A 13,335-nucleotide genomic window follows, 5' to 3' on the forward strand; every position below is an offset into this window, starting at 1 on the left:
ACTAGATCCTTTTAGAAGTATAATTACAGCAATAGATTAGTGTTAAAGATTCTAATTGACAATTACATTCATTTTATGCAAAGAGTCAGTATTTGCAGTGTTAACCCTAATTTCTCAAGATCTCTGCAGTTCACACTGGCATGCTGTCGATCAACTTCTTAGCCCCATCCTGACTGATGGCGCAGCCCATTCTTGCATAATCAAAGCTGGAGTTGGTCAGAATGTGTGGGGTTTTGTTTGTCCTCCCGGCTCTTGAGGATTGACCACAAGTTCTCAATGGGATTACGTCTGGGGAGTTACCTGGCCATGGACCCAAAATTTCCATGTTTTTTTTTTTTTTTTTTGCCCAAGCCACTTAGGAGCGAGGAGCTCCATCATGCTGGAAAAGACATTGTTTATCACCAAGCTGTTCTTTGATGGCTGGGAGAAGTTGCTCTCGGAGGATGTTTATTCATGGCTGCGTTCTTAGGCAAAATTGTGAGCACACTGCCTTGGCTGAGAAGCGACCTCACACATGAATGGTCTCAGGGTGCTGTACTGTTGTCATGACACAGGACTGAATTGCTTGTAATTATACTTCGGTATACCAGAGTAACGTCTGACAACAAAAGATCTAAAAACACTGAAGCAGCCGACTTTGTGAAAAATAATATTTGTATCATTGTGAAAAAACCTTCGGCCACGGCTGTGCACATGATGCCATGCTGTGTGAATAGTTTAGAGTGCACCACCTGTAGGATTATAGAGGAATGGCAACATTTTACCAGCTCAAATGTAAAAATATAAAAAATTTACAATTATTTCTAAAAAATTGATTTTGGAGTCAGTCTGGCAATACAGTCTGGAACCCCCCCCCCCCCCATCTCTAATAATTACCCCGTAGACTCTGTTAGCTCACAAACACAGCACAAACACAGCACACACACACACACACACACCTGAACCGAACAAACACGAGGTATGACGAAATCACACCCTGAATTTATTATGCTGTGAGCTGTACGTGAGCCCGATCCATGATGTCCTGTTTCTAAACCCGCGCACGCATGGATAGACCTCAGGTTTAAAATGCAGGTCCTGTAAAATATTCCAGTATATTCCACGAGCAAGCTAACCTTAAACCCAGTGCGGCTTCATTATTATGAGGCATAAATTCAGCTCAGCACACGCGCTAACCTCTTAAACCCAGACAAACTAGTGTGCAGGTCATTTTTATACACTTTTTTTTTTCCCCAGGAAACATTTAGCAGCCTAATCTGAATTCATGTTGGAATGAAAATGTATTTCTCTGCAGTTAACAGCTGTCAGTATGTCCCTGTCCTTGGAGTCGGTGTATTTGTGCACTACATAGGGTCACTCCTGAACATTATGGAAAATGTATACGAGTAAAAGTGATGGGTTTGTTTCCCCATCTAACTGAAACGCTAACCCTAAACTAGGGGGGGATGGAGTGGCAGCGTTTCAGGCAGTCCGATCATAGCTCCGGCGTACTGGCGAACTTTCTACTGTACCTTGATGGTGTCCAAGCACTAGTGAGACCCTGGGGTAGGTGCATTAGTGTATCAGGGGATTCTATAAAGAAATAAAGGAAGTTTTAACTCTCATACCTGTGTTCTGTCATTCTGCACAATCAAAAGTCCTGGTTTGGCTTGAACGTCATAGCCATAATCCATACTAATAAAAAAAATAATTGTAATAATATTTAAACTATTAAAATTATACTAAAAAAAATTATGTTAAAAAAATTTAAAAAAAATTAAATACAATTTCTACTACAGTACTAATACTCCTACAACTGCTGATACTCCTACCACTACTGGTAGCATAATACTTCTCATTATCCTACTGCTACTAATACTCTCACTAATACTTCTACTACTAGTGGTTCTAAATATGTCTCATCCTCCTCTGTCTACTACCTCCGTCCATCTACTACCACTCCTGATAATGATACTCCTACTGCTACATAGAGTATACTATACTTACTCGTCGTAATCCTCCATCCCCAGCTATTTATTACTCCTCCTATAAATTAAGTAACACTTCTTCTAGTTCTAATTCAGCTACTTCTAATTCTAGTACTACTCCTTCCCATAGTTGTACTCATTCCCATGAAATTACTATTACTACTACTATACTCATACTGCTACATATACTATTAATACTCTTCTGCTTTTAGTACATTTTGCGGTGCTACCACTGATATTACTACTTCTTCTACTAGTAATACTTCTTTTACCTGGCTTTGTAATACTACTACTCTTGATATTACTACTCATACTACTGCTCCAGGTACTATTACTTATACAGATACTCCTACTCCTCCCCCACCTCGTACTGATACTACTGCTAATTCACCTACTTCTAATATTTATCCTCCACCTCCACTTCTTAGTACTCTTCCTTCCATAACTAATACTCCTCCTCCTGCTACCACAACTAGCTTTACTACTACTAATTCTTTTATTTTTAAGAAAACTTTATTCTGGTCCTTGAGCACTCCTCCTTCCCCTAATAATACTACTATAATACTCCTCATACAACTAATACTCTACCTTTTTTTAGCATTACACTCTCCCTAACTAATACTACTCTTATTGTATTACTTCTTTTACTAATTCTACTTCTAATACCCTTTTTTTCCTACCAGCTCTCGTAGCATTACTCTTTTCCCTACTAATACTACTCCTTGTGGTACTACTACTATAATTAATACTGTTACTAATTCTTGTACTTGTAATACTCCTCCTCCACCTTTAATTACTACTTCCCCCACTGATGATACTAATCCCCCTCCTCCTCGTACTACTAATATTACTACTAATACTACAAATTCTCTACCTCTAATACTTCTTGTCCTTTTTCAAGTACTACTCCATCCTCTACTAATACTACTCGTCCTGGAAGTAATACTCCTAATCCTCCTTGTACTACACTTTCCCCTACTAATATGACTTTTATAGTATAACCATTTCTACAAATTTTCCTACTTCCAATACTCCCTCCCTCCTCCATCTCCTGGTTCTAGTCCATTCCATACTCCTACTACTATTACTAATTCTTCTGTATACACACCATCACAAGTTTCTCTTCCAGGCTGTGGTGTGAAATAGTGTGTAATACTCCTGAAAGAGTAGTGTGTAATACTTCTAAACAGTTTCGTCCTCTTTGTACTACCCCTTCCCCTACTAATACTACTCCTCCTGCTACTACAACGACGTCCACTAATTATTCTATGTTTAATACTTAATACTCCTGGTCCTTTGAGTACTCTCCCTTCCCCTATTAATACTACTCATACTGCTAATCAGACGACTTACACTCCACCCTCTCTTAGTACTTCTCCTTCACCTACTTATACTACTCTTATGGTATAAACATTTCTAAAAGATTTTCTACTTCTAATACTCCTTTTCCTTCCCTCTTTCCTAGTACTAGTCCTTTCCCTACTAATACTCCTCCTCCTGGTACTAATCCTCCTCCTCCTTGTACAGTTCCTTCACCTACAGTACTAATAATACTCCTCCTGGTACTACATTAATAATACTAATTACTACGCCAGCCTATACCCTTATGTTAATTCCGCTCCTACGACTAATACTCCTCCTCCTGCTCCTCCTCCTCCTATTGCCTTTATCTCTGTTGCTTCTACAGCGTCACAGCTCTTGTTCGGTCCGTTTCAGATTTACTGTGTCGTTTTCTTAGAGAAATAAAAATATGAGAAGGCTAAGATCTACGATTTCTAACCCTTACACATTAGCAGATGTATTCTCGGATCAGACTCACCGGTGAGAGACGCTTCAGATAGAATCATACTCAGGTCGGATAAATGCGACGTTCAAAACACACGCTGTTCAGCTCAGCTTCTCTTTCTGATCAGTGAAGTAAGAGAATCGCACCTGATCCCAGACCAGCTGTCAGTCCTGATTCATAGTTTTTGCCCTTCAGACTTTGGTCAGGGAATACGCCATCCCTCACGACGTATCGAAATAAAGTCGCGCTCGATGGCTCGTCCCCGTCGCTAGCTCACAAATCAGAGGAAATGTTTGTGTGCCGGAGGAAAAAAGGAACGCATCATTTACTTTTACCTCGACTTCAAACGACGGAGAGGCTTTCGGTTCTATTATCGCTGGCCGCCATGTGATCAATGGCTGTTTGCCTGGATTTATGTGTTCGTTTAACCAGGCTCAGGCTGCACCGTAAAAAAATAAGTGTACCAATTAAAATGAAGAATTCAGGCATGCACCAATTAAAGAAAGAGACGGAGTTTTAACCGAGGGTTCGGATAGAGGGAGTATAAATCCGAAATGCCTATCCGCACCTCCTTTCCTTTAAGCTCAGGCCACAAAGTTGTAAAAATAATAAACAGAGTTCACTTTTTTTCTTTTTTTTTTCTTTTTTGCCCAACAGCAGTGTAATTTTCCCAGTCCGTTCCCAGTGCCCGGCTTTTGCCTCTGCAATATGTTACTCCATAATGGTCGCCGTCGGAGTGTGAAAAGCTCTGAGTTGTGAGTTGAGACGCTCATTAATTGTCAGTCACGAGCTTTTTCTCTTCTCCTCTGGACACATTATGGCTGTGACTAGAGGGAGATGATGAGGAAGAAGATAAGCTCATGGGAGTTTAGTCACGGCTGAGTGCAAAAGTTTGCACACCTGTGGGTTTTAAAAAGCTTATTTCACAATTTATGCAAAGACTAATCTTTAAAAAGTTAGTGTGTTACAGTATATTAATGTATATATGTGTTACATTTTCTAAAACAGCAGCTTTGACGACATTTCTGCCAAAAACAAGATGTTTTGTATTAATTACACATGGACTGGTATGACAGACTCTTAATGACTCTTGAGGATGGAGTCTCCAGTGTGAGCGCTTTGTAACACTAAAGCACTATGTAACACGTCATGTAACAAGGCACTGTTTTTATTTTTTTGTTTTTGTTTTTTTTTGCTTATAAATGACAAGAAAAGCAATACTCATTATAATAATAATAAAAAATAATAATAGGTATTATAGGAATGTTTTTTTAGAATGAAATCTAGAATGTTACATTTTCTTGCAGTACTTTCAGAAATCTTGACATTATATACGGTATGTGTGTAAAATGTCTTACTATTATTTTATTATGTATATATGTATAAGTTTTATTATTAATATTGGTTTGGATATTTAACTTTTTAAAATAATTAATTATAAATGTCAGGAAAAGCTCTAAACCTTGGCAAGTTTGGTGTGGAACTCGTTGGTGTAGTGGTAATGATTTGCTTCTGCGGTTGAAGGTTGCTGGTTTGAATGCAGCTCATCCCCGGGTGTGTTTGGAGGTACTGTAAGGTTGAAAGGTGAGGTTAAGATAAAGCAATAGTCAGCCTTGAGTGGGGCTTGAACCTGCAAACTCTCCATGCAGAGGCAGCACTCAAACACATAACATAAGCGACAGGAGCTTGTTTTTGTTTTCATGGAGCTTTTCAGTTTGTTTCCTTAACCCTAACCTAAAGCAAGAGCCTGTCCTGGATGGGGTTCGAACAAGCAACCTGTCCATTCGGATGCAAGCACTCATCCACATGAGCTACAGAATCTCGTATTTGTTGGGGTTTTTTTTTGTGGACCTTTTCAGTTTTTTTCTTTACCCTGACCTAAAGGTAAAGTCAGCCTTGAGAGGTGGGGTTCAAACCAACCCCACCTTCACATGCACTCCCCATGCATTCACATGACCTACAGGATCCCATTTCTGCTCTGGTTTGTAATAGAGCTTTTCACATGTTTTCTGAGCTAAAGATTAAGAAATTAAATATCATCCAGGGTGGGGTTTGAACCAGCAACCTCACCATCCAGAGGCAGCATGCACCCACACAACTTACTGTACAGAATCCCATTCCTGCTCCTGTTTTTTTGGACCTTCTCAGTTGTTGTTCAGCTGGGTTTAAACCAGCAACCTTACAACCCGAAGGCGGCTGCATGAGCTACACAATCCATCATTAGTGCCTATTTTTATACACCTTTTCACTTTGTGTTCTTAAACCTGATCTACAGATAGTGAAAACAGCTGTGACTGGGGTTCAAACTAACAACCTCTTCATCCCGGGGCAGCATTTATTAACATGACCTACAGGATGTTGCCTGTGTTTATTTTCACAGAGCTTTTCACTTTGTGTTCTTATCCCTGACCTAAACCAAAAGCAGGGACTCAAACCAGGGATGTCAACCCCCAGAGAGCATGACACTAAGCTCTGTGCCACTTCAGGACAGGACTTGATGTTATTCCCGGGAGATTTGTCTTTAAAAATGCCTCGGTGCTGACGACTTTATAAAGAGGAGGTGGTGGAAGCTCAGCGCTCATCACTTCTCATCACCTCTCAGTAACCAGAGGTGTGTGTATGTGAGAACCACCGATCCAGAGCTGATCAGTCTTCTCTCTCAGGACTTTTGTGTCTTTTATTGAAACACGAGTAGGTACTGAGGACACACACCTACTGTACCTCATCATTTAACCACTGAGCCACTGGCACATTTTGATGGTCTACTGATCTTTCACGTGACCTCATCTATATGCAGAGGCGGGTAGTAACGAGTTACATTTACTCCGTTACATTTACTTGAGTAACTTTTCGAGTAGTTTTACTGCACCAGACTTTTTACTTTTACTTGAGCAGATTTGTGAAGAAGAAACACTACTCTTACTCGTCTACACTCGACTTGATACTTTTCTAACCATTTGGTCTACACATTAGACTTTCTTTGTTTTTGCCAGAGAAATGCAATCGGTGGATCTTCCACGTGACTGTTTCACCAATCAGACGTACTGTATCAACAATAATAACGTGACTCCATTTGAAGAATCAGACGCAATAACAATAACCACATGTGCACAAACGCTGCGTAGCAGAGGGGGAAAAACTTCAGCCGTCACGGTTAGTTTAGCTGGTATATTAAATGTTGCAATGTTAAAATACATAATTAGCAAAGAAGCTAGAGGCTAAAACACATAAGCTTCTTACATTTGTTATACTGGATACAGTTTATAGTAAAGTGAGACTCTTGTACATGTTCTATTGGTATTTTCTATCTGCTGAGTTATTTGGACGGCAACTGAATATACAGTACAGTTTATCTTACACTGGAAATGGTTTATACTGGGATAAACTGGGATAAGCTTAATGGTTGAGGCATTGGACTATGGTTTGGAAGGTCCCAGGTTCAAATCCCATGACTACCAAGTTGTCCCTGTTGGGCCCTTGAGCACGGCCCTTCACCCTCAGCTGCTCAGATGTATAATGAAATACAAACTGTAAGTCGCTTTGGATAAGAGCGTCTGCCAAACCCCTAGGTGTAGATGTTCAAACATACATGTAACCTCCAGTAGGTATTTATTTCAAACGCTTTATGAGATTAGGAAATTTGTGTTTCTTAATCCTTATTTGCTATTTTGTAAAGAAATTAATTATATTTATTTATTTTAGTACATTTATTTTATTCATTTTATTTGTTATTTGTTAATGTCAGAATTTGTACATTATTTCATTTTGTCTGGCTGCTTACATAATTTCTAAAAAAAAAAATTACATTACAATAAAACAGTTACTTGAGTATCTTATTACTGAATACTTTTTTTACTTTTACTTGAGTAATATTTTGGATGACTACTTTTTACTTCTACTTAAATATTATTATTTTAAAATACAGCTACTCTTACTTGGGTAAAATTTTTGGCTCCAACTAGGATTGTTGGATACACACATACTTGACTTCTACACCTCCAGCTCAACTTCTTACAAACCAGCTGTGGGATTTTTAATAAAGCAAGCATAACAACCCAAGCTAGGCCGTGAACCATGATCAGACACATAAGACACATCTACATCTGTTCCAGCCCACTGAGCCACCGGAGAAGCAAACAGACGACAAGCTGTTTTAACGGCACTTATCCTTCTCCAGTGCCTGACGAGTTATCGGTATAACTTCACACAGGTGGAATATACAGCTGTTGTTGACTCGAGTGTAACTCGTCACCTCTGTGATGTGATCTGATGTTACAGATACGACTCTCAAGTATGAAATACAGCCAGGTGATGTGGGGAGAAAAGCTCGAGAGCAACAGCACACTACACACAGACTGGTGGGGCGTTGGGTTCGATGCAAAATTATTTTATATTATATTATTATATTATATATATATTATATATATCATTATTTTATGAATTAAGAGACTTAATTCATTTTTATTGTTATATTTAAAATGTATAATCTTATATCAAATCTTAATCATAATATTAATATACTATAATATCACAGTATGCAGAGCATGTGCAATATCTCAACTGCTTTAATATCTCAACTGAACAGTAACATCTGATCACTTTAATGTTATTATATTAATATTTACTCTATATTACCTTTATATTTATGTCCTTTTATAATATTTTTATGCACCATAAGGATCTATCCATCTATCTACAACGGTAATTCAAACATTTATTTTAATTAACCGCGAGCCATGAATGCACCGCTGTCCTCAGTTCTTCATCAGAAGGGAATCTTCGTCCTTGTAGGACTGCTTTTGGGCGACCAGACGGTGGAGTGAAATCAGGACTATAGGGATGGAAGGACGCTTTAACACCTCAAAACACTGCGTTTTGCAGTGTCGACAGTGTGAGCAGAAATGTGATGCGAGATCACGACGCCCTTGGAGATCAGTCCTCTGTGTTTAATCCCTAAAGTTTATTCTGCAGCTCTTCAATAAGCATCTCACTGTAGCGAGCACTGTTGATCGTTGGACCTTTTTCTTGTTGGTGTTCCAATACTTCTGGCCCTAGAGAATCCCAGAAAACTGAAAGCGCTGATGAATTTTCCAGCAGAAAAAAATGAAGGATGACTTTTTCTCTATTGAGGATGTTTCCGTTCCGTGCTCTGCCGTTTACTCTCAGGCTCTTAGTGATGAATCCGTGTCTCGTCACCAGTAAAGATTCTCTTTAAGCGAAAAACCTACAATAATTGCCATCGAGATCTCATCGTGATCTCGCATCACACTTCTCCACAAACTGTGGACAGTCTGCAAAAACTTGCTTTTGAGGTGTTAAATTTCCTCCCTACAGTCCTGATCTCACTCCATCGCACTTTCCCTGAAAGCAGCCGTACGGTCCAAATTGTGTCTGCAGATATCCAAACTCTTCTGTTTATTCTCCTCTGTGAGTCGTTTCGACGCCAGGTACACCCTCGGACTAAGAAAAAAAAAAACACAAATCACTAGACACTGCTCTTGTTTTTGCGAATCACAAGCGGGGTGTCCGTATTTGCTCGCAACGCGGCCACAAATGATCTAATGTAACACATTTATACTGAGGAGTATAAACCTTTGAATGGAAAGCGCTGATAAGACAGTGCCGATAATTTTTGACTCACTCTGGTATCCATGTGCATTGACGTCGCTATAAACTACTTGGATACCAAGCTAACTAAAACACATACACTCAATTTTAGTACAATCTGATTTTGCCATTTACTGTACCTTAATGCACCTTGATATTCTGATAATGGGAAAATTCAGACTCTGATAGTATTTTGAATTTCCAGAGCTACACATTTCGATAAGTTATCGTTTAAAAGTATACAGCAGTTGTGTTTTTTTTTTCTCTCCCGTAACATCATGATTGACAATTTTATAGGTGTTTTAACTCTCGGATATTAACTGGCACTCTGGATATTAACCGAAACGCCCCATTTCCTCGTCTCATATGGCGACTCAATTTTCCCAGCTTGATAGATGCTCCCTCGCTTTGTGTCATGCAGCTCATTAAGTGTGAACTAACCGAGTTCACATTAAAAACTTATCTACTCAACGTCAGTTAATGATATTGATCAGGGGAATATTTCTTTCCGATGAAGATGATCATGCTTGAACGAGAGTAAAAATCCGACTGTATCGGAAATACTGTACACTGCATGCTTTTTTCTACGGCACATTAATGAATTAACACAAGTCTTAATGGCGAGCCCTGAATTCGCTTTGGGAAAGCTCAGATCCGTGAGTTAATAGAAACGTGTGTACGCAGGAGACATTACATAAGACATTGCAATCTCGCTTCGCGGTGGAGGTGAGGACCGTCCTAAAAAAAAAACATTTAAAAAGTAATTTTTATTTATATTTATACATAATAAATAAATAACCACAATGGATACATATCTATGGATACATAACCACAAATCACATAGGGTATTCAAGTCAAACCGGGACTTGTGATGAACTTTCTGGTTTTAAGCACAGACATTTGAAGGAGTTCCTGGGAGGCCGTCGTTTCAGACGTGAAGCAGGTCGTATGATGATATCTCCGGCGTACTGAGAAAACATTCTACCTTGATGGTGTCCAAGCTCTAGTGAAACACTGGGATAAGTGCATAAGTGTATCAGGGGATTATATAGAGAAATAAAGAGAGGTTTTACTCTCATGACCCGCTTTGACTTGTATACTACACAGCTCTACCGTAAGTGTTAGACAGCACGCGCATATGTGTGTGTTTGTACTCTGAAATCCAACACTCGTGACTCAGACTCTCCTCACTCTGGCCCGCTGCCCCTCAGCACATTATCGCTCCATTTCTGTGCATTTAATTGGCTGTTAAACTCGCTCAGTCATCCTCAGGCTTACCCGCAAGAGGCTGATCTGAGTTCAACTCTTTTCTTTCTTTCTTTCCTTTTCTTTTTCTCATCTGCTGAAAAACACCCACACGGCTGATCAAGGCAGAATTGTCTTCAGCCGAGTTTAATGAGCTGAATCAGGTACATCGGTGTGCGAGTGCAAACAAAACCTCTGACCCGCGCGCACGGTCTCACGGGGAGGACGAGCTCGAGTAACACTGGACTACGATCAAAATAACAAAGCCTCGATTTCCTCAAGTGTAATCACTGACACTGGGTCAGAGCCTTGAGTCCAGGAGTTGGATTTTCTCCGCCGCTCTAACACGCTTTATTGCTCATGGGCGAAATTACCCAGGCTTAACGAGTTCATTGATTATGAAGGTTGGAAATGTGTTGGAGCAGAAACACAAAGATTAGGCGCTGGGTCTTAAACAGGCAGGGTTGCTTCGAGCAAGACGGTATGAGCAAGCGAGCGCTAAGGTCAGCCAGACCACCAGGGGGCACTGTGATTTGTTTGTGTGTGGTTTTTTTTTTTATAATTTTAAAATATCCATGAAGACGCAGCATGCAAGAAGCAGTCGTAGCTATTTGAGCTGCAGGAGTTCTGAGTTGTTGGATGAATGTGAAGAAAAAAAACACACACACACATCAGTGCTAGAGTTATAAGATGGATACAGCACTGAGCTGAAAATCCATCAAAATCTGCTTACATTAGCTACCTCTCTATCTTTTTTTAATCTCATCCTCCTTTCTTCCTTTAATTGTTCTAATCATTAGTTTAATTTTACTTCTTTTTATTATTATAATTGTTTTTTAATCCTATCGTGCCGACTCCAGACGTGTGTGAGACACTAGTGATCAAAAGGGCTTAAGTTTTTGTTATTTTTCGTTATAGTGGTACCTCGGCATACCACTGCTCCGCTTTAATTGCAAGAAATCTGCCGCGGCATACAAAGCATTTTCGCTAAGTACAGTAGCGCGTACATCTGAGAGCCGTTCAAAACCTGTTTGCGTCAGTGGGAACCCAAGTGAAACCAGTTTACTTATTTTTTTGTGATTTTTTTTTCGCATTTGTGCCAGATTTAGTGAAGACGCAGCACCACGGGTCACAAGACCGTTAGCAAGAAGAAAGCGGAGCCGCTTTCAGTTTAGTTTTCAAATCAGGATTCATAGATCACGGTAATATACATTATGTAATTTCGCGCCTGGACGTCACTCCGAGCACAATGCACATGTCTGGAGCTCGAACACTAACAGTATGTGTGTACTGATCTTTCTGTGTGTGTTTGCGCAGAGGGAGGGACGTGCGAGGTGATCGCGGCCCATCGGTGCTGCAACAAGAACCGCATCGAGGAGCGCTCGCAGACGGTCAAGTGCTCGTGTCTGCCAGGAAAAGTAGCGGGAACGACGCGCAACAAGCCCTCCTGCGTCGACGGTAAGAGCCATGATGTCACTTCCTGTTCCTTGCTAAACCCATTAAACATCCAAGGAGACGCTTGATTAGTTTCCTGTGACAGCAAGTCGTCAAGTGTTTTATTCATCTCACACCACAGCAAGATTATTTTATATTACAGAATAACGCTTTATTATTATTATTATTATTATTATTATTATTTTAATCTGTGATGAGTTTCAGTGCGAGCCAGACCCTCGTGGCTGCAGTAAACACTCACTGTGGTGTAAGCTCTGCATACATAATGTTACAGACAGCCCACTTTGCTGTCGTGTGTGTGTGTGTGTGTGCAGGAAGTTTGCCGACACACAGACAAGCCGTCACCGCTGTGCTATTTTAAACCATTTATTCAAATCTCATGCAAATGCAAGTGGCCTAGTGAGACCTCGGGAAATCAGGTTAACCTTTACTGAACCTGCTAGCCAGAAAACACAAACCGTGTGTGTGTGGGGGGGGGGGTGTAAGGAAAAACAGTTCAAAAGCCTTTGGCTGGAAAAACATTCATGTCATCGACAGGTGTAAAGTTCCGGTTAACCTTTGAAAGGCGCATTCACTCTGCCAGGCCTTGATTTCCTTTATGTGTGTGTTAGTGACGGAAGTTTAAATCATTTTAGTGACTCGGGTCTTTGAATCTCGTGCATTAAAATGAACGAATCTTTTTTTTTGAGTCATTTAGTTCATTTTGTTCTTTTGATCAGAAATAAAATATAATGTTGCAATATCCATAAAAGAGCCCCCCTCTGAGTGGCGCAGTGGTAAAGTCCAATCATCCAGAGATCACCGGTTCGTTTCCCGATGATGCTGTTAACTCTCGCAGCCGGAGGTCTCGAGAAAGCTGATTGGCCTTAGTGCTCCCACTTTAATCACTGCTCTACAGCCAATCAGCGGCGTCTGTGAGCTCGCAGAAGTGGAAGGAGCGGATAGCGCTGTCCTCCGAGTGTTACTCCGCCCCCAACGAGCGAGCAGTTCGAAAAGATGTGGTCAGCCGGTGTAACGTGGTTCGGAGGAACCACGTGAAAGTCTTCGGCCGATTGAGTGGTAGTAGTAGCCTTAATGTGGGAGCCCCCTAGGCCTAGTGATGGGGAGGAATTGGACACGACTAAATTAGGGAGAAAATCAGGAAAAATTTTTAAAAAGACCTCCAACATGTTTTTGCTATAGTTCCATTAATGAAAACATTACAGTACAGCTAAGGACATATTATAATAAACAGAATACATAAGTATTCACAGCGTTTGCAAAATTGAGCTCCGG

The 13,335-nt window shown here is 40.3% G+C and overlaps 1 protein-coding gene across 5 annotated transcripts in view; it reads left to right on the forward strand.

Moving 5' to 3' along the window:
• The window catches only part of LOC128511507 (chemokine-like protein TAFA-1), a 178,581-nt gene that overhangs the window by 134,823 nt on the left and 30,423 nt on the right, over positions 1–13,335 (forward strand). For all 5 annotated transcript variants that reach the window (XM_053484391.1, XM_053484393.1, XM_053484392.1 and 2 more), the window contains exon 3: positions 11,923–12,063. In XM_053484391.1, the coding sequence (XP_053340366.1) occupies positions 11,923–12,063 (141 nt within the window). The remainder of the gene's footprint in view (positions 1–11,922; positions 12,064–13,335) is intronic.

Source organism: Clarias gariepinus, chromosome 23 (assembly GCF_024256425.1).
Source record: "Clarias gariepinus isolate MV-2021 ecotype Netherlands chromosome 23, CGAR_prim_01v2, whole genome shotgun sequence".
In the NCBI taxonomy this organism is placed as follows: Eukaryota; Metazoa; Chordata; class Actinopteri; order Siluriformes; family Clariidae; genus Clarias; species Clarias gariepinus.